The sequence below is a fragment of the Quercus lobata genome, chromosome 4 (genome assembly GCF_001633185.2).
Source record: "Quercus lobata isolate SW786 chromosome 4, ValleyOak3.0 Primary Assembly, whole genome shotgun sequence".
Lineage (NCBI taxonomy): Eukaryota > Viridiplantae > Streptophyta > Magnoliopsida > Fagales > Fagaceae > Quercus > Quercus lobata.
The window spans coordinates 60,194,442-60,215,684 of NC_044907.1; the positions used below are offsets into that span (position 1 = coordinate 60,194,442).

Here is a 21,243-nt window from a genome sequence, read left to right on the forward strand (position 1 = left end):
GGATTGCCCTTGTAGTTGAGGTGGGCAATTTGAATGCTATAGCTAATATTCTATGTTGTAAGATTGAAAAGTTTGCACATGACCTATTTAGGTATGCCTTTGAGGGCTCCTTTTAAGGCTATTTCGATTTGTAATCCTATTATAGAGTTGGAAACACTTATATTTGTTGAAGAGTGGTAGACTTACTTTGTTAAAAAAGTACTTTATCAAACCTTCTGACCTATTATCTCTCTTTGTTCACTATTCCTAAGTTTGTGGTAGATAGACTAGAAAAGATTCAGAGGAATTTCTATGGGGGGTTTTAGAGGCAGAATTCAAATACCCTCTCGTGGTATGGAGTAAGATTTGCGCTCCTTTTGAAGCAGGTGGTTTGGGGATTTGGAGGGGTGGGCTTTTTAATCAAGCTTACTAGGAAAGGGGTTGTGGCGCTTTGGGCATGAAGTTAATCATCTATGGAATCTGATAATTACTTCCAAATATGGTTAAGATAGAGGGGGTTGGAGTACTAGAGTTGTTAGAGAGACTCGAGTGTGGGTTGTGGAGGAGTATTAGAGCAGGTGGTCACTGGTGGTGAGTGTTTCTTCAAGTATGTGTTTTATGAGGTAGGCAAGGGAAATCGTATTTGATTTTGGTATGATCCTTGGTATGGGTACCTTCCTCTAAAGGATCTTTACCTTGATTTGTTTGCGTGCTCTATTTTTAAGGAAACTTGATTTGTGATGTGCTTCTCTCTTCTCTAGATTGGGGGAGTAGAAGCTAGAATTTACAGTTCCAAAGAGCTTTCCATGATTGTGAGTTAGAGGACGTGCTTGCTTTCTTAAAGCTTATTTAATCTAAGTTGCTGAGGGGGGTGGGAGTTCATAGATTGTCTTGGAGTTTGACTAGGGGTTTGTTTGGGATCCGCTTATTTTGCTGAAATTGAAAACTTTTTTGTTGAAAGTACTCTTGAAAAATGATTTGAAGAAATGGAATGTGGAGGTTTTTGGAAATGTTGAAGATCGGGTGAGAAAATTGTGGCAAGAGCTTAGTGATTTAGAGATGATTGAGGATAGTCGAGCTTTATTGGAGGAGGAAAGGTTGGAGTTGGAGAGAGTTCGAGGTGAATTAGAAAAAGTTACTTTGATGGAGGAAATCTGTTGGAGGCAGAAGTCTAGAGTCCTTTGTATTAGGGAAGGAGACAGGAATACCAGATTCTTTCATCGTATAGCTAATTCTCACAGAACATTTAATTCCATTGATAGGCTTATGGTGGATGGAGAATTGTCTTCAGATCCGGAGGCTATAACAGGTTGTATTTCTCATTTTTATAGGCAGCTATATGTTGAAACTGTGGATCATAGACCTTTATTAGATGATGTGGAGTTCTCTTGTATCTCGGAGGAAGATGCACTTTGGCTAGATAGGCCATTTGATGAGGAAGAGGTGTTTGGGGTGATTAGTGATTTTAAGGGTGATGAGGCTCCTGGTCCGGATGGCTTTTCTATGGCGTTCTTTTAGTCTTGCTGGTGTATTTTGAAGGTTGAAATTATGGCATTGTTTCAAAATTTTCATACTCAGGCTGTCTTTGAGAAGAGTCTTAATACTTTTTTCCTTGCTCTTATTCCCAAAAAGGTAGATGCTGTGGAGATTAAGGATTTTCGGCCTATTAGTTTAGTTGGTGGGATTTATAAAATTATTTCTAAGGTGTTGGCCAATCGTCTTAGAAGGGTGGCACATGGGCTTATTTCAGATTCTCAAAATGCATTTGTGAAAGGTAGACAGATTTTGGACTCTTTTTTAATTGCTTCAGAATGAATTGATAGTAGATTGAAGTCAGGTGTTCCTGGAGTGTTGTGTAAGTTGGATGTGGAGAAGGCATATGACCATGTGAGTTGGGGTTTTTTAATGTATATGCTGCAGCACTGTGGGTTTTCTGAGAAATGGAGAAAATGGATAATGTGTTGCATCTCTACGGTTAATTCTCCATTCTGATTAATGGTAGTTCTTCTGATTTCTTTGGTAGTTCTAGGGGGATTCGGCAAGGGGACCCCTTGTCTCCGTTGCTATTTGATATTGTTATGGAGGGTTTGAGTCGTATGTTGGATGTGGCTGCCACTACTAGTCAGTTCTCAGGCTTCTCTGTAGGTAGTACGGTTGATAACTCGGTGATGGTGTCTCATCTTTTATTTCCTGATGATACTCTTATTTTTTGTGATTCTGTTCCTACACAAATAGCTTGTTTGAGAGCAATTCTTGCTAGATTTGAGGAGGTCTCAGGTTTAAGGATTAATTTGGGGAAATCTGAGTTGGTTCCTATAGGGGTGGTGCACAATATGGATGCTCTGGTGGGGATGTTGGGGTGTAGGCAATCCTCTCTTCCATTGAGATATTTGGGGCTACCGTTAGGAGCTAAATTCAAGGAGTTATCAATTTGGAATCCTATTTTGGAGAAGATGGAAAGGAGATTAGCAGGGTGGAAGAGGTTGTATTTATCTAAGGGGGGTAAGGTAACTCTTATTAAAAGTACTCTTTCCTCCTTACCTACATACTTCCTTTCCCTTCTGCCTTTACCTGGGAAGGTGGCAAATCGTATCGAGAAGTTACAACGAGATTTTTTGTGGAGTGGTATTAATGGTGATTCTAAATTACATTTAGTCAGTTGGGCTCAGGTTTGTAAGCCGCTGCAGGTTGGAGGGTTGGGTATTAGACGATTGAGGATTTTTAATTCTGCCTTGTTAGGAAAATGGTTATGGAGGTATGGCATGGAGGCTAATGCTCTCTGGAGGAGGGTTATTGAGGTGAAATATGGGAATGATTGGGGTGGTTGGTGCACGAAAAAAGTGACTAGGTGCTTATGGTGTTAGTTTGTGGAGACATATTAGGAGTGGTTGGATGAGTTTTTCTAAATTACTTCTGTATGATGTGGGGGATGGTACTAGAGTGAAGTTTTGGAAGCATGTGTGGTGTGGAGATCGTACTCTCCAAGAGGCTTTTCCCGAACTTTATTGTATTAGTAGAACAAAGGATTCTTCAGTAGCGGAGGTTTTGTGTTGGTCTGGTGGGAGGATTCATTGGGATGCCAAATTTCGTCGTCCTCCACAAGATTGGGAACAAGAATCCTTTGATCTGTTTATGGATATGGTTTACTCTTCGACGGTACGGGGTTTGGGTCCGGATCAGGTGTGTTGGAAGCCAGCAAGGAGTAAAGGTTTTGAGGTTAGAGGATTCTATCTTTCCTTCTACCCTCCTACCATCTTATCCTTCCCTTGGAAGATGATTTGGAAATCGAAGGTTCCTCCAAGGGTAGCTTTCTTTTCATGGTCTGCTTCCTTAGGTAAGATTTTAACAACAGATAACCTTCGCAAACGACATGTGCTCGTTCTTGATTGGTGCTATATGTGTAAGAATTGTGGGGAGTCAGTGGATCATCTTCTTCTTCATTGCCCCATTGCTTGTGAGTTGTGGTCATTGGTGTTTTGTTTGTTTGGAATTCATTGGGTTATGCCTCAGAAGGTTATTGAGTTGTTTGACTCTTGGCAGGGTAAGTTTGGACGACATAGAAACATAGAGTTGTGGAGAATTGTGCCTCATTGCTTGTTATGGTGTCTTTGGCGCGAAAGGAATGCTAGAAGTTTTGAGGGTTGTGAACGCTCTATGTTAGAGATTAAGTCTTTTTTTTTACACACTCTACTCGATTGGAGTGTGGTTTTTTGTCATTTTTCTTGTTCTTCCCTTCCTGTTTTACTTGATTGTTGTAATCTTGGTTATTGATTTATGCCCCCATAGTACATTCCCAATGTACTCAGGTTGGCTGTTTTTCATTTTTTAATAAAATTTTCGTTACTTATCAAAAAAAAGATAAAGGTAAATGTTAGTTGAAATAATACAGTAAGACTCATAAATAGTACCAAAAAATGCAGTGGGACCTATGAATAGTAGCAAAAATAAGCTGAATAGTAAAATATGTTGGCAAAAAATAAGTTAGCCAAACAGACACTAGGAGTGGTACTTTTGATGTACGCTCCTTTTATAACTGTCTCTGTGGTTCTCTCATCATTTCTATCCCTTGGAAGAGCATTTGGCATTTAAAGGTCCCTATAAGGGTTTTGTTCTTTTTATGGGCAGCTGCTTGGGGGCAGATTCTTACTATCAATAACATTGTTAGGGGTCTCTTCTTCCTAGTTAATTGGTGTTGCATGTGTTGTTGTGGGGAAATGGTGGACCATCTTTTGCTTGATTGCAAGTTCATTCATGCGTTGTGTAGTGAAGTTTTTTGTATATTTGGGATCCAATGGGTGATGCCAGAAAAGGTTGCATCTCTTTTGTTTGGATGGCGGAATTGGTTGGGTGATGTTTGGAATTTGGTTCATGTGGTTAGTTTGGCAGGAATGTAATAGTCACATTTTTGAGGATGTTGAGAAACCTATAGATCATTTGAATTCCCTCCTAATCTAGACTTTGTTTGATTGGTCTTAGATTTGGGGTATTACGTATCGTACTTCTGTACTTTTATTAATAAAATCTTCAATTACATATAAAAAAATAAATTGATCCTTGTACACTTCCTCCTAAAGCTATCCATGAAGGAAGGCCAAAGGAATTCTTTATATCAAGTTGAATATAGAGATCAAGAATGACTAACCACAACACTATGTAGGATCTTGTCAAAATTGAGACGTGCAAAATCTCCAGTTGATTAAACCCATATGTTTATGTATACCTTTTGGCAACCAACCACCCCTCAAGTTGCTCTAGGGGGAAAAAGAAAACCAATGAGATGGTACTTAATAGTGTACACCCAATGACAACCCACTGTTTGTTTTCCAAAGGAAAGAACAATGAGCTCCCAGGCCCAATTCTGGTGAAGAGCACTCATTTATTTACCCATAGCATGTTTCCAGCTAGATGAAGACAAAACTTATAAGATTGACGAATAAAGATGGAAGAGATGCTACATGCAAAAGAATGCAATCGTGGTGAAGCATGATTATAGGGCCAAAAAATAGAGCAATAGGGTTGAGTACAAGTATGTTTACCTCATTGTAAAACAATAGGCAAACCATCAGTGTCATAAAGAAATGAGGAAGGAGCGAGAATCTTAGACAGAGTTGTTGTATTGGGTCTATAAGAAGCAACGTGTCTATCTTAAGATTGTTGATAAATTTGCAAAGGAGGATTAAGTTGGGAAGCTAGAGGTACTGAAGGAGAGGACTTAGATATCAAAAGAGTAGGAGAAGAGAAAACTCCTCACAACTAGGATGAAATCAGAAAAGAAACTTTGACTATGTGAGTAAATGAATGAAGTTGACTGAAAAAAGATAACATCAGCACTCACAAAGTTTGTGAAACTAAAGACTATAACAAGATAGCACTTCTGAGTACATGAGTATTAAAAATAAAACACATTTCAGAGCCTGAGGATATAATTTATCCTAACCAAGATCAAGGACATGAATGAAGGTAACACAAGGGGAAAAGGATGATGATCCGGATATAATAGAGAAAATGGAGACTTATGATGCAGGATAGTAGAGGTTATGCGATTAATTAAATTGCATGTGGTGAGAATATCATCACCCCAATAGTGTTTTTGTACATACATAGAGCAACAAGGTGTGAGCAACATCTAACAAATGTAAATTCTTAAATTCTTGCACTCAGCAACACCATTTTGTTGAGAGGTGTGAGCACATCTAGTTTGATGCATAATATGATCTGCAATAAAAAGAATTCATCACAACTATGCATATCTGATGCATCATCAATGTGTAGAACCTTAATGTGCTTATTTAATTGAACAAAAATTTCATTATTGAATTTAGAAACAATTAGGTAATGCATATCTTTCATAAAAAGCAACAATGCATGTTATATTATTGATTATTCAAAAAGCTGTTAGTAAATGGTGAATTTAATCATTTAATCATAATTTTAACACTTCCCTCATGTGTGGGTCTCAACTCTCCCTTATTAAGTGGGGTCAAACACATGAGATTTTTAATATTTTAAATGGGAGGTAGAGTAAAGTCAAAGATAGAACTCAGGATCTCCTACTTTGATGCCATGTTAAATTACTGATTGTCCCAAAAGTTTAAACTGTTAAAAAATTTTAATTTAATCATTTGAGAATAGTCATCAACAAATATAAAAATAAATAAATAAATGAAAGAAAGAAATCCACTCAAATTAGGAGTGCGAGGATGCTTTATGTCTCTATGGGTTACATCAAATAACTTAGATTGACAACTATGACTGTTACTCGAAAAGGTACTATGGTGATGCTTCACATTCTGGACTATAGGGATGACAGACTTGAGTTTCGCCAAAGACACGGTAGCACTCAATGTGGAGAAGGTGAGAGAGAGCCATCAGGATCAAATAATAGAGTTTGTCCTTCTCATGCCCTAAACCAGTCATCTTATTTATCTGAAGGTCCCAAAAGACATATGAAGTGGGATCAAAGGTTATAGAATGATGCAAATTCTTATTCAGTTGACTAACAGAATGCAAATTAAATGGAAAATCATGAATATAAAGACTAGATGGTAAAGATGATGACTTAGTGGGATGAAGAACACCCTTCCCAAGGATAGGTCGAGAAGAACAGTTATCTAAATGATAAAGTGTTTAATAGGAATCAAATTAAAAAAAGATGATCAAATATTTTTCTCAGCACCAGAATCAAGGACCCATGATGGGGATGAATTGGCCACATGCAACACTACCTAAATTATCTAATATAAGAGTACAACACGGAAGTGCAGTGCACAATTGTTGAACAAGGACGAGCAGTGTGCAATTCAAGCTGTTGAGCTTCAATTTATATTATCAATCCAACAAATACAGCTGAAAACATACTTAAGAGCAATTTGACTTCAATAGGTACAAAAATGAGCAGCTACGAGTTACTGTTAGTAACACATAAGAGAAGGTTTCTAGATGTATTGACATCTTTCTTCTTCATTTTCAGGTTCGTTGTGTGATAAGGAGTATAGTTAGAGACTGGGCAGCAGAGGTACTGCTAGATTTCTTGTTGATTTTGGGGTTCAATGTTATCATATAAAAATTCTGATCCAAAGTATATGTGTCCTACTGTAATTATTTTTAATACAGGGACAGAAAGAACGTGACCAGTGCTACAAACCTATTCTTGAGGAGCTTGATGTCCTATTCCCAAATCGCAAAACGAGCAGGTAACTAAATTTCTTCTTATTGCTTTGACTACATTCAAAGTAGTTTCCTACTGCATCTTGAAATTGTTTATTCTAATGATCAATTTGTCATTTTTAATTTGGCTCATTTGGATGGTTCTTGTGTTTTGTTCAAAAAGTGTATTTTGTACTAAGAAAAAAGATGTTTAACAGCCCTCCTTCCTGTTTGGTTCCTGGTGCTGGACTTGGCCGGTTGGCTTTGGAGATTTCATGTCTAGGTAATATACATAATTGAAGATAGTTACACTTCTAATTTCAAATGTATTTTATTTACTGCCTAATATTTCTCATATCATAAACAGGTTTTATAAGCCAAGGAAATGAGTTCTCATACTACATGATGATATGCTCAAGTTTTATTCTTAATCAGTGAGAATTCGTGACAAATTCTTTCTAATCTTAATCTTATGCATCTTCCAACCATGGTGAATTTATTTATTTATTTTTAACTGGAGAATTAATCATTGTGACACCTTTTTTCCCCCAGTTTTCTTGTTCATTTTCTTTATTAAAATCTTTTCTAATTGGGTTGCTTGATTTATTAGTACACAAACTGCTGGAGAGTGGACTATATATCCGTGGATCCACAGCAATTGTAATTCACTTTCAGATAATGACCAACTTCGACCCGTTTCAATACCAGATATTCATCCAGCTAGGTATTCATACCACTTTTTATCTGAAGTCCTTTTGTTTTTGTTCTTTTTTTCCTTTTAAACCTTTGCAAGTATAATAATTTTCTTATTGTCTTTGAACACCATTGTGAATTTTCCCCATAATCTGATAATTTTTATTCCAAGTTTGCTCAAACAAAAGCAAGTGCTATGTCAGTCTTTTCAAGTTTGGGAACTTATTTACTGGTCTATAAAACAAGAATAAGAATAGATATTCTGAATTAGCCTCATAATATTACGTTTCTAATTTCATATTGTTAGGCATTTTTCCTTGTAAATGTTGTCCATCTTATGTGTTTAAGGGATGAGAATTTCGGATATGAAGGTGTTTCTAAGGGTTCTTGATGGTGGAAATATAAAGGTTGGTGTTTAGGGAATGCTAGGGTTGAATGGAGATGAGTTTAGGGTTTAGGATTTGCATTGAATGGGTTTTGACTTTTTCAAGAGTCACCTTTTACATGATGAGAAAGCTTATAAAAAATCTCTCCTAGAGAAAGAAAGATTAGAGAGAAACTTATACAAGGCAACAACTTGGGATGTGTTCATGTGCATAGAGAGAGAGGGGTGTTTGGGATTTGAGGTGCAGAGATGCACAAGGCAACAACTTCATTATTATTCAACAAGATGTCAATGATGGATCATATGGATCTATTTATTTAACTCATCCTTTAATGTTGGATTGCTTTAGTTCATTAGAATTCGTGTTAGATGAATTCTAACTAGTTTCAACCAACTTATAACAATTTGGCACTCTTTATAGCTCTGAAAAATCAAATTCTGACCTAGAGAAGTTAGAGAAATCCTGAGAGAAGTCTAATATTTTAATTTTACTATTATACCATTAGATAATTGGGGCACTTGTTTTATGTTGCACTAATGTTTTGTTTGATGTAAGTTATTAAAAAAAAAATCTTTTGTATTGATGTAAAGTGTCACATGTAGCTTCAATATCCATGTGCATTCTTTATATATAATAATTTTATTGAGAAGATTAATGCTTAAGCGCACAGGATGTATACACAAGCTTTCCTAAAAAGTTGTACGCAAAAATTAGGCTATTAAATAAAGAGAGCCTGTAAATTCTAAAAGTGAATGTTCAGCACTATTTATTTTTAATTTTTTAAATTATCTTCGACTTTCCATCCATGCAGTGCAGGAATTACTGAAGGCTTTTCAATGTGCGGTGGTGACTTTGTTGAAGTTTACGGTGATCCAAGCCAAATGGGTAAGAGAATACAATGACTTCATTGTATTACATGAGATTATCGTTCAAATACGATTGGTTTTAACTGCTAAGATCTTGAATTAACATTGGATAAGTGCTGCCATAGAAAGTCAGTTGGGGTAGATCACTGAGAGCCTTAGCCGGAATTTTCTATTTACTTCTGTTTATACTAATTAATTTAATTTTCAGTTATTCAATAATTGTTTGAATTGAAGGGATGGATGCACTTATGTTCTACTTGTAAATTGGCCAATAGTTTTGTGTCCCTATTTCATGTGGGTGGATTGGGGATTAGAAAGTTATTTGTTTTTAACTAAGCTTTACTTGGCAAATGGTTGTGGAGATATGTTCCACAGAGAGATCTGTATCTGTAGAACTCTCTAATGGAGCAAATTTTGTGGTACATGCAGGGTCTTGGGATGCAGTTGTGACATGTTTCTTTATTGATACGGCTCACAATATCATTGAATATATTGAAATCATATCGAGGATACTTAAAGATGGGGGAGTAAGTTCCTCAATTTGTATGGAACAATTTCATAGTTTTTTTTTTTTTTTTTTTCCTCAGTGTCTTGATTAATTGGAGTTACAGGTTTGGATAAATTTGGGTCCCCTACTATATCACTTTGCGGATATGTATGGACAAGAAGATGTAAGCTTCTCCCTATGCTTATTATTATTATTATTATTTTTTTTTTTTAATAATAAATTTCCACATGCTCTAATAAATGAAATAAATGTAGAATAAGTTGTTATCATCATTATTGCTTTTAGGAAATGTCCATTGAACCGAGTTTGGAAGATGTGAAGAGCATAGCATTGAATTATGGATTTCAGATTGAGGTAGTGACAGTATCTTGGCCCATATATATTCTTTTCCCTTTTGTATGTGTCAATGAACGTAATTGTATTTGATTTATTTATGGACTGCAGAAGGAGAAGACTATTGAGACAACATACTCTACAAATCCTAAATCAATGATGCAAGTAAGCTTCTTCTCTCTGTGTCGCAGCATTTCTTATAACCTTATTGGTTTGAGTATCTTACAATTTGATTATCTTTGCAGAACCGTTACTATGCTGCTTTTTGGACTATGAGAAAGAAATCAGCAACAGCGAAGGAGGTTTCACTTAATTAATTAATTAATTCTCTGGCTTCAAATTCTCAAGTGTTATAAGACTTACAGCTGGCTTTTCAAGTTTTTATTATTATTTTTATTTACTTATAAAGGGTATATATATCATAGTATAATTTTCAATAATTACAAAATGGAGTCAAAAAGTGTAGGCATGAATGCATCAATTAATTTTTATTTATAATTGTAAGAGTTTCTTAGAAAGGGGGGCAAAAGTGGACGTAACACGTGAAGCATATGTTGGATGAGTAAAAAGAAAATAAAATACAAATAAATTAACGTCCACATTATATATATATATATATATATATATAAAGACTTTTTCTTGATTTCTTATGATGTTCACACGTAGATCTTTAAAAGCTTACATTTTTCTACAGCATTATTTTAATATATAATTTTAATTTAGTTTAAATTCTAAATAGTAGGATAAATATACAAAGATAATCATAATAAAATATATAAAGAAGGGTTTTTTTTTTTTTTTTTGAAAGATAGTGATTTGTTGATTCTAAAAAATAATAATAATATTATTGAAATGATTTTTGCGTTTCGTTTGTTTTGATGAAAAACCTTATGTGAAAATAGTTTTTTCCATTTTTCAATATTTGGTACCAAAAAAAAAAAAAAAAAAAAAGAATCAAAAGAAAATAAATTTTGGTCAATAGAAAAATTTTGATTTATCTTTTTGAGATTTTTTTCCACTAAAATATTTTTGAAAAACAACTTTATCTAAGTGCAATCTAAATAAGAGAAGTTAAGTGTTCTTTTTCTAACTCTTTTAAGATTTTTATCTTTTTTTGCTAATACATTTAAGATTGTTAATTTATTTTTATTTTTTTGAATGTATTTTCTAGAAAAGTCTAAACAAGTAATTTGTAGAATTACTAGTGTCTTTTTAAATAGAAAATTGAGCTAGATTCTCAACAAAATTTTATTTTGTTGAACGAGAGTAGATCCTTTCCCTCCAAAATGCTCCATTAGGCACAAGAAAGGGACTACCTGTCGGATCTCCCCACTATTAGGGTTGCCAAAATTCCGTTTCCAGGATGCCCAAGTAGAATACACTACTTGTGGTTCTCGAATAAACAGAAAACTAAATCCCACTACTTGACTTGAGCGATAGCATAGTGTAATAAAAGATGATCCACATATAGTGTAATAAAAGATGATCCACATACTTGATACTTATATTATATTTGCACATGCTGCAACACTCGTCCGTCCTATCTTTTCAATTTGTAACCTGCTAATATATTTTCACCAACTGCATGTTTCATTTGAAGGAAGCTCTCGTCCCTACAATGGGAAAGAATCAGCACCCAAACTCTTAGAACCTTTTAGCTTGGTAACTAGGAGCACAACCCATGCTTTGACAAAGGAAATCCAAATCCTTCTATCTCTAACCCTTCTCTTTAATCTTTATTGCATGCATCATAGGAACAAATGCATATACATAAAATGTGTGTACCACTAGGGTTGGATGGTCTAGTGGTCATGTTCTCACTCTTAAGGGTTTGGGAGGTGGAGGTTTTAGATTTGAATCCTGCAATGGAGAGCGCCTAGGAAGCATCCTCAATGGGGCTAGGTGTATAGTTTTGGCTCATTTAGATCCTTTGCTCCCGCAGGCCCGGGCCGAGCGGGTAGAGTGTCATAATGGTCACACCTAGGTGGAAGATGCCAACTAAGGTCACCACTCTCTACTCATTTTTTTCTTAGCAAAAAAACAAGAAAAGTGTGTCTAGGGTTGCATTGTTCGCCTGTAAATATTACACAAATGACAAGTTTAGCGTTTGGTCGGAAAACCTGACATCTTCTATCCAAATGCTTTATGTTTCCTTGCCAAAAAAATTTATTTATTTATTTTTAGAAACAAAAACCCACATATGTTGAAGAGGAAAATTGTTTTAACATAAAAATACACAAGAAACTCCATTAAAAAAACCACGGTGACTTTTGATGGAAGTAAGACAAGTTATATTATACACAATACACTCTCTTAAGTAATGTGGGACAAATACTCTTTTTTTTTTTTTGGGAAACACACACACACACACACAAAAACAAGAGAGAAGGAAAATGTTTTAACGCAAAGAAATATCACAAACTCCACTAAAAAATCATAATAACTTTTTATTTTTCCTTATAAAAGCTTAGAGCACTAGTATTGGATTTGCTAAAAAATTGCTACTTTAACACACCAAAAAGTTATTTTATTTATTTAGTATTGCATTTAAGAATGCATGTTACATCCTATTTTTTGTTTTAACATTACAACACATTAAAATAACCTGAAAACTCCTATATTATTAAAAAAAAAAAAAAAAAAAAAAACTCAATTACCCCCACAACCCACCACCACCAAGTCCCACTTCAAACCGATCTCCTTGATGATAGGTAGTAGACTCTAATTGGCCCAAATTTTGCTCATAAATAATTATCTCTATTTATCTATTTTGATAAATATTCTATTTTGATAAAGATAATAATCAACAAATAGTCCTACTATAATTTGTTACTTATAGATAATTATATCTATTTTATTTATTTATTTTAATAAAGATAATTATCCATTAGTTCACCATAGGAAATTTATCTTTATTTGGGGGCCAAATGATGTGGAAAATTTTAATTTCCCAATGTGATATTGACTGGGATGACACATGTCATTATTTGATTTAGTTAATTTAATGACACAAATTTGGAATTTGTCACTAAATTTCAATGTGGCATGTTGTAATTGGCTTAATTATTTTTTTGCCTCCTACAATGTTATTTTTAAATTAAGGTACTTTTGCTAATCAAATGATGTCATATATCCCTTGGAGAATAAAAGTCTGTTTGGATACTGCTTATTACTAAAACCTGAAAATTGAAAACATTGTCGCAAAATAATTTTTAAATATGTAAATAGTGCCGTGAGACTCAGTTTTAAAGAAAAAATTGCTAAAGAAAGGTACTTGTGGGTCCTGTGAACAATGTACGGGACCCATAGGAAAAAACGCTTCCGCTAGGAAATGCGCAAAACGCGCTTCTCAAACGGAGGCTAAGACATAAAGTCTCTCTATTTAAATTATGACACATGTCATAGCTTAGAGTCAATCATGTGTCATTACACCTCTTCAAAACTCTTATAAATAGAGGTCATCGTCAGTCTTATGGAAGCACATTTAGAAGTTTTAAAGCTTTGTCGGAATCAAGCTCCCAAGCCTCCAAAACTTCAAGAACTTAACCCTTCCAATACAAAGAAAATTTGAAGAGACTATAGATTAGTGAAGATCTACAGATCTAAGCCTCTAAAGCCTCGAAGAACTTCCATTACAAATTTTCAAAGACAAAGAACATTCATCCAAATCATTCTTCCCTGTCTTAGAGTTCTACTCAGATCAAGGTCCAAGAGCTCCGGAAACTTGGAGAACTCTAATTCATCAAAGTTTCATCGAATTCAAGCCTCTAAAGTTACGAAGAACTTCCACTACAAATCTTTGAAGTCTGTTAGAAATAGATAGTGAATACAACATAGGGAAAAGGTATTTTATATTGATGTCATTTACATGTACAATATATATAATAAAAGAGACAATAGTCAAATCCATAAATCATGTTATACAGAAAAGGGAAGATCTAATTTGAAGATCTAATTTCCTACGTAACTTAAAGACAATTGCTATACAAAGAAAACTAAATGTGGAAGGAAGAATATTGGAAGCATGAAGATCTGTAATACTCCCCCTCAAGTTGGAGCATGAAGATCCGTAATTCTGAAAATGTTCACGACCCAAGGCTTTGGTGAAAAATGTCAGCAAGTTGATGTTTACTGGGGACATGAGCAGTGGAGATGAGCTGAGAGCACAATTTTTCATGAACAATGTGATAATCAATTTTGATGTGTTTAGTGCATTTATGGAAAACTAGAATTTGAGCAATGTGAAGAGTGACTTGTTTATCACAATAAAGGAGCATAGGTTGAGGACGGGGTACTTGAAGATCATGAAGCAGTTTCTTGAGCCAAGTGAATTCACATGTGGTGGAAGCAAGTGCACGATATTCAGCTTCGGTAGAAGAACGAGAGATTGTGGATTGCTTCTTGGTACACCAAGAGATGGGATTGTTACCAAGTTGGATAAAAAAACTAGTGATAGAATTTGAATATAGAGAATTGTACTCGTAAATTCCTCAATACAAATTTACATTTGTGAAATTATTTCGATTTGTTGTGCAGATAGCACCTCAGGACTCAAATTAATAATAGTAAATAAGCGGAAATTAAATAACAAGCACACACAAAGAACACAGGAATTTACGTGGTTCAGCAAACTGCCTACCTCCACGGAGATGACGGAGAAATTTCACTATAAAAAATAGGGAGATACAATAGTACACAATAACACTCTCAAGAAACCCAAATCCCAATTACATCCTAGCACTCTCTCACAGAAACAATAAGAATAGAAGCTGTCTGCCTCTCTTTTCTCTATTTTCTCTCATGCGGCTTCTGCTCACTAGGTTAATTAGAATAATCTCTATTTTTCCCCTTTTTAACACAAACCTAATATATATATATATATATATATATATATACATGTCATTGGTCGGCTATTACTAGGAATTGTATTCCTAGCTGTACTCGGTCATCCTTGACCAACTTACAAGAATGGGCTTGGGCTTGTGGCAAAATTCAAGCCACACTTCATGCCACATTAACAAATCTCCACCTTGACTTGAATTGATGAAGCTATATGAGCAAACTCCTCCATTGCCTCCACCTTAGCCCTTTAGGGCTCACAAGCTGTAAACACCAATCAAGTCCAAGCAGTGCCTGAACTTGTCTGTTGGAACTGGCTTTGTTAGCATATCAGAGGCATTCTTACTAGTGAGAATCTTCGACAAAGAAATATCACCAGATGAAACCCATTCTCTGATCTTGTGATACCGCATAGCAATATGCTTTGTTCTTGCACGATATACTTGATTCTTCGCCAAATGAATTGCACTCTAACTATCACAATGTAGCACCATGCTATCCTGTTTGAAACCAAGCTCATTAACCAGTCCACTAAGCCAAACAGCTTCTTTTCTTGCCTCTGTCATCGCCATATATTCTGCTTCTGTAGTGGATAAAGCAACTACATCTTGTAGTGTAGACTTCCAACAGATTGGGCCACCAGCAAACCTAAACACATAGCCTGTCGTGGACTTTCTAGAATCAAGGTCCCCTGCATAGTCGGAATCCACATAACCCACAGCTTCTATACTAGCTCTCTGATCAAAATAGGATACCGAAATCACGAGTGCCTGTAAGATATTTGAAGATCCACTTTACTGCATTCCAATGCTCTTTGCCTAGATCTGCCATATACCTACTAACCACACTAATTGCATGAGAAATATCAGGCCTTGTGCACACCATCAAATACATAAGTCACCCAATTGCATTTGCATATGGCACTTTAGACATATACTCTGACTCCTCATCTAAACTTGGACACAACTGTGAGGACAGTTTAAAATGGGCAAAAAGCGGTGTACTAATAGGTTTTGCATCAAGCATACTAAACCTCTTTAACACCTTCTTAAGATATCCCTTCTGAGATAACCATAATTTACCAGCCCCCCTATCTCGGTGAATTTCTATCCCAAGGATCTTCTTGGCAGCTCCAAATCCTTCATGTCAAATTCACTACTCAACAAAGACTTCAACTTCACAATTTCTTGCTTACTCTTTTGCAGCTACTAACATGTCATCAACATATAGAGCAAGAAATATATAAGAGCCATTAGCAAGTACTCTAAAATAAACACAACAATCATACTCACAACGCATGTACCCATGTGTGACCATGAATGAATCAAACCATTTGTACCATTTCCTGGGAGACTGCTTCAAGCCATATAATGATCTTTTCAACAGACAAACATAATCTTCCTTGCCAGGTTCTTTGAAGCCTTCGAGCTGTTGCATGTAAATCTCTTCTTCTAAATCTCAATGGAGGAATGCATCCTCACATCTAGCTGCTTAACTCCATGTCATGCATTGTCACAAATCCTAGGATTACTCGAATTAAGGTGTGCTTCACAACTGGTGAAAAAATCTCATTATAATCAATTCCTTCTCTCTGTGAGTAACCCTTTGCCACTAACCGTGCCTTGAATTTTTCACCTTCCTTTTCTAACAATGCTTCTTTCTTGCGGAATATCCACTTGCAACCAATAGCCTTCTTTCCTTTGGGCAATTTCACTAATTCCCAAGTCTTATTCTTCTGTAATGACTCCATCTCTTCTGACATTGCTACAAGCCATTTATCATTGTCTTTCCTATTTGTAGCCTCCTTGAAAGTGAATGGATCTCCACCGCTGGTTACGAGAGCAAAACTAACCATGTCTTCAAAGCCATATCTCTGTGGTGCTTTGTGAACCCGCTTCTCTCTACCTTTAGCAATTGAATAAGGCTCTTCTTGTTGCTGCTGTGGATCAATCTCAGCATCACCCTTATCATTGGGTGAACTATTCTCATCAAACTCCACCTCAACAGTTAATTTCTCTTGTGGACTATCATCACATGTCTTTGCTTCATTTTGTTTCAACATAAATGTTTCATCAAATATGACATCTCTGCTGGTCACTGTTTTCTTTGAGATTGGATCCCAAAGCCTGTAGCCTTTAACACCTTTTTCAAAACCAAGAAATACACATTTTCTTGACTTCGAATCCAATTTAGAATGCTCTCCACTCTGCACATGCACATAAGCTGGACAACCAAAGATTTTTAGACTCGAATAATCAACTGGTCTACCTAACCAAACCTCTTCTGGAATCTTGAAATCAATGGCTGATGATGGAGATCTATTAATAATGAAGATTGTTGTGTTAACTGTCTCTGCCCAAAACACCTTAGGCAACCCTGCATTCAATCTCATGCATCTGGCTCTTTCTGCTAAGGTTTTGTTCATTCTCTCTGCAACCCCATTCTGCTGTGGAGTTCCTTTAACTGTGAAGTAACGAGTAATGCCTTCTAATTCACAAAATCTTATGAATTTTTTATCTTTATACTCTAGTCCATTATCTATTCTAAGGTATTTTATTTTTCTGCCAGTTTGATTCTCAACCTGTGCTTTCCACTTTTTAAATATGCCAAACACATCAGACTTATGCTTCATAAAATAAATCCATACCTTCCTAGAATAGTCATCAATGAAACTGACGAAGTACTGAGCACTGCTATGAGAAGAAACTGATACTGGACCCTAAACATTTGAATGAATGTAATCAAGAATACCCTTACTTGTATGAGAGCCTGTCTTGAAACTGACTCTATTCTGCTTCCCATATACACAATACTTGTAGAAGTCTAGCTTGCATGTCTTCACCCCTTTCAATAAATTTCTTTTATGCAACTCTAACATACCACGTTCACCAATATGGCCAAGTTGCATATGCCATAATTTTGTGTCGTCAGTGCTGGACTCCACCGGAGTGGTGGCTGCAACTCTTCCTACAACTATGTTCCCAATCAATCTGTAAAGCGTGCTTACTTTCTGTCCCTTCATCACCATCAAAGCACCTTTGGTAATCTTCATGATTCCACCCTTTGATGAGTATGTATAGCCCAAATCATCTAATACTCCTAAAGAAATTAAATTCTTTCTAAGATCTGGAACAAGCCTGACATTACTAAGAACTATTACAACTCTATCAAACATCTTGATTTTCACGGTACCAATTCCAATAACCGGGCATGTAGCATCATTACCCATATGGATCATACCACCGTTGTAAGGCTTATACGTGTCAAACCAATCTTTCTTTAGAGTCATATGCATGCTGAATCTAAAACCCAAGATTCCAATAGAACATTGTTACCTGATGAGACTGAAAGTAAATCTGCACCAACTTCACTGTCATCTGATGTTTCTTCAGCAACACTAGCTGATTCTAGGGGTTTCTTTCCATTCTTCTTCTCCTCTAAATGCTCTTTCAACTCTTTATACTGATTCTTGTAGTGCCCTTTCTCGTGACAATAAAAGCACTCTTGTAAGGTTGAATTTAATCAACCATTTTATTGGCTTTATTCCGTGCCAAATTTGCTTGTATTTCAGCATTTAGTAATCCTGTATTTAGGTGGGCTTGTTGTAAGGGTAGTGAGTGAGATAGAATGAAGTTTGCTCAAGAGTGTGCAAGAAAACAGAGACTCGCGGCTTGGCCTCGCGACTGCAAGCCGCCAGACGCAGCACACGTGCCAAGCATGTCAGAAGGTGAACAGTCATGCTAGCTGGAGCACTACAGGACAAAACAGGACAACTGGCCATACGGTTATCTCGCGACTGGATCTCGCGACTCAGTCAAGTTGCGAGGTCAAGCCGCGAGCCACCCCTATTTTGTAAATCCTGACGTTTCACATTCCTCTCTTACTCCAGTATAAATACCCCTTTTACCCACAAATGAAAGAGTGCTTCCAGAGAGAATTTTAAGAGAGAAACCCTAAAGAAAAACAAGATTGATTCACCCACAATCTATACATTAGAGTCTCTTCAAATTCCTCAACTCTCTTCCTCTCCATTGTCAAATCCTTGAGAGGCATTTTACCAAACCTTGTTCTCACCATATTCATCACTGTGAGAGGGCTGTTTGGATTTCTAGGAAGTAGTTAGGAAGGAACCAATCTACATTGGTTGATGCTACGATCTAGTAGCGGAATCCGGGAAGCAAAAAAAGAAAAAGGTTTGGCGCAACCTCGTTGGAGCAAGAAGCTTGGAGGGCTTAGGTGCACTGGGTAGATTATGCTTGGAGGGTCTTTTGCTGTCCATGTATCCCAACTATATTTTCTAGTGGATTGTTTACCGCTTGGAGGGCGGCGGAGAGGTTTTACGCCGAGGGCTTCGGTTTCCTCTTCGATAACACATCGCGTGTTGTCTTTGTGTTTGCATCTTCCTTCCCTTTTATCTTTGCCTTCTATTATCTGTAGTGGGTTGTGATTTTAATTTGGTTTAGATAGTTTTTCCAATTCCATATTATAGCTTATGTTAATTTTCCGCACACTAGTTGTTTGACATAATGCTTGAATTGGTTAAGTTATAATTTGGGCGTCTAAACGTTCAAGAGTGTTTTTACACATATTTGAACTTTCAATTGGTATCAGAGCGGGTACACTTTTATTGGTTTCAATACCATTATGTGATCTTTGACTCCCTATTGAGATGGATCGGTCTCAATCCCTAAATGCACCTCCATATTTTGATGGTAGTAATTATGCTTTTTGGAAGGTTCGCATGAGAGTATTTCTTTGCTCAATTGATGAATCAGTTTGGGATGCTATTGAGATTAGTTGGACCAGACCTAAGACAGCCAAATCCACATGGGATAAGGCAGCACTCGCTGCATCTAATGCTAACAGTAAAACACTCAATGCTATTTTCTGTGGTGTGTCTCCAGATGAATTTCACAGGATCTCCCACATTACCGTTGCCAAAGAAGCATGAGAGATATTGGAAACCACCTACGAAGGCACGAAGAAAGTGAAAGACACTAAGTTGCAAATGCTGACCACTCGGTTTGAGGAGCTCAAAATGAGTGAGGATGAGTCCTTTGACTCTTTCTATGGGAAGCTAAATGAGGTGGTTGTCAGCAAGTTCAATTTGGGGGAGAAAACGGAGGATTCTAAAATTGTAAGGAAGATCCTTCGATCATTGCCGGAAAGTTTTCGTGTTAAAGTGACAGCGATTGAAGAGAGCAAGGACCTTGATGATATCAAAGTCCAGGAGCTGGTTGGTTCTCTTCAGACTTATGAGATGTCGCTGCTCAATCAATGGAAGAGTAAATCTCTTGCTCTTAAGACCATTAATGAGAAGGTGGAAGATCAAGACTCATCGGGAGAAGATGTGGTTGACAAAGATGTTGCATACCTTGTTAAAAATTTCAGAAAGTTCTTGAAATTCAAAAATAATGGAAAATTTGGTGATAAAAGAAAATTCCAAAGTTCAGGAAGGGAGAAAAGGGAATTCAAAAAGAAAGATGGAAAAGAATCCCAACCTACACAAGGTGTCACTTGTTTCGAATGTAACGGGCATGGACACTTTAAGAAAGAATGTCCGAATTATTTGAAATCGAAAGGCAAAGTGTATGCCACAACATTGAGTGACTCGGATTCATCCGACTCAGAATCTGAAGAAAGCTGTGATGGAGAGGGGAACTACTCAGCTTTTATGACTATTGCTCATGTTGAGTCTTCAGACGAGTTGAATCTGCTTGTACGAGACCTTGGAGAACATAGTGATGAAAGAATCACTGGGAATTGTTGAAGAATCAGATGCTGAAGAAGATGAAAGCACAACCAATCTTCAAGAGAATTATAACTCACTCCTGGAGAAGTCGGGTGAGTACACAAGGGTGGCCAAGGCTGCTGTGAGAAAAATGAAGAAGGCAGAGGAGGACTATAAAAGTCTCCTAATCCGATATAGGGAGGCCAAATGTGAGATAGAGACACTGAATGGTGAGCTGTCAGAAGCTTACACAAAAGTGAGATTTCTTGAGCAAGAGGTTGTGCAAGCAAATGCTAAAATAGAGAGGGTCACCACCAAGAAGCTAGATGATGTTATTTCATCTCAAAAGAGTTTTTCAGACAAATCCGGATTGGGATATACCGGAGGAAGTAGCTCATCTGGAACTGTCACTAAAGAAGTGAAGTTTGTAAAGGCTAAAGATCCAGTTGAAGTTGACCTTACTGCTGAGAAGCTCAAGATGGAGGAGAAGAAGAATGTGGAGAACCAACGGTTGTTGAATCCCCGCAATCAGTATGTGGGCAGGTCTGAATCTCATGCCAAGTCTCGTCCACGACCACAAAGAGGTCCTAGATCAACTTATGTGTGTCATCATTGCGGACTTCAAGGGCATACTCGACCAAATTGCCAAAAGCTGAGAGTAAAGAATAGTGCAACTCCTCAAAGGTCACGAGGACCTAGAAATGATAGAAGAAATTGGGTAGGTGAACAATCTAGAGATCAAAATGGTGATCCCGGAATGAT

General features: G+C 36.5%; 1 protein-coding gene across 2 annotated transcripts in view; it reads left to right on the forward strand.

The window, feature by feature from the left end:
- Positions 1–10,408, forward strand: part of LOC115986652 (carnosine N-methyltransferase-like) — a 33,426-nt gene extending 23,018 nt beyond the window's left edge. Inside the window, exons 8-18 of one of the 2 annotated variants that reach the window (XM_031109878.1) lie at positions 6,950–6,994; positions 7,093–7,172; positions 7,344–7,408; positions 7,493–7,559; positions 7,736–7,849; positions 9,016–9,089; positions 9,500–9,597; positions 9,682–9,741; positions 9,864–9,932; positions 10,023–10,076; positions 10,157–10,408. In XM_031109878.1, the coding sequence (XP_030965738.1) occupies positions 6,950–6,994; positions 7,093–7,172; positions 7,344–7,408; positions 7,493–7,559; positions 7,736–7,849; positions 9,016–9,089; positions 9,500–9,597; positions 9,682–9,741; positions 9,864–9,932; positions 10,023–10,076; positions 10,157–10,228 (798 nt within the window). In that variant the 3' untranslated portion in view covers positions 10,229–10,408. The remainder of the gene's footprint in view (positions 1–6,949; positions 6,995–7,092; positions 7,173–7,343; positions 7,409–7,492; positions 7,560–7,735; positions 7,850–9,015; positions 9,090–9,499; positions 9,598–9,681; positions 9,742–9,863; positions 9,933–10,022; positions 10,077–10,156) is intronic. The other variant, XM_031109879.1, reaches the window with a different exon arrangement.
- The last annotated feature ends 10,835 nt before the right edge of the window (positions 10,409–21,243 follow it).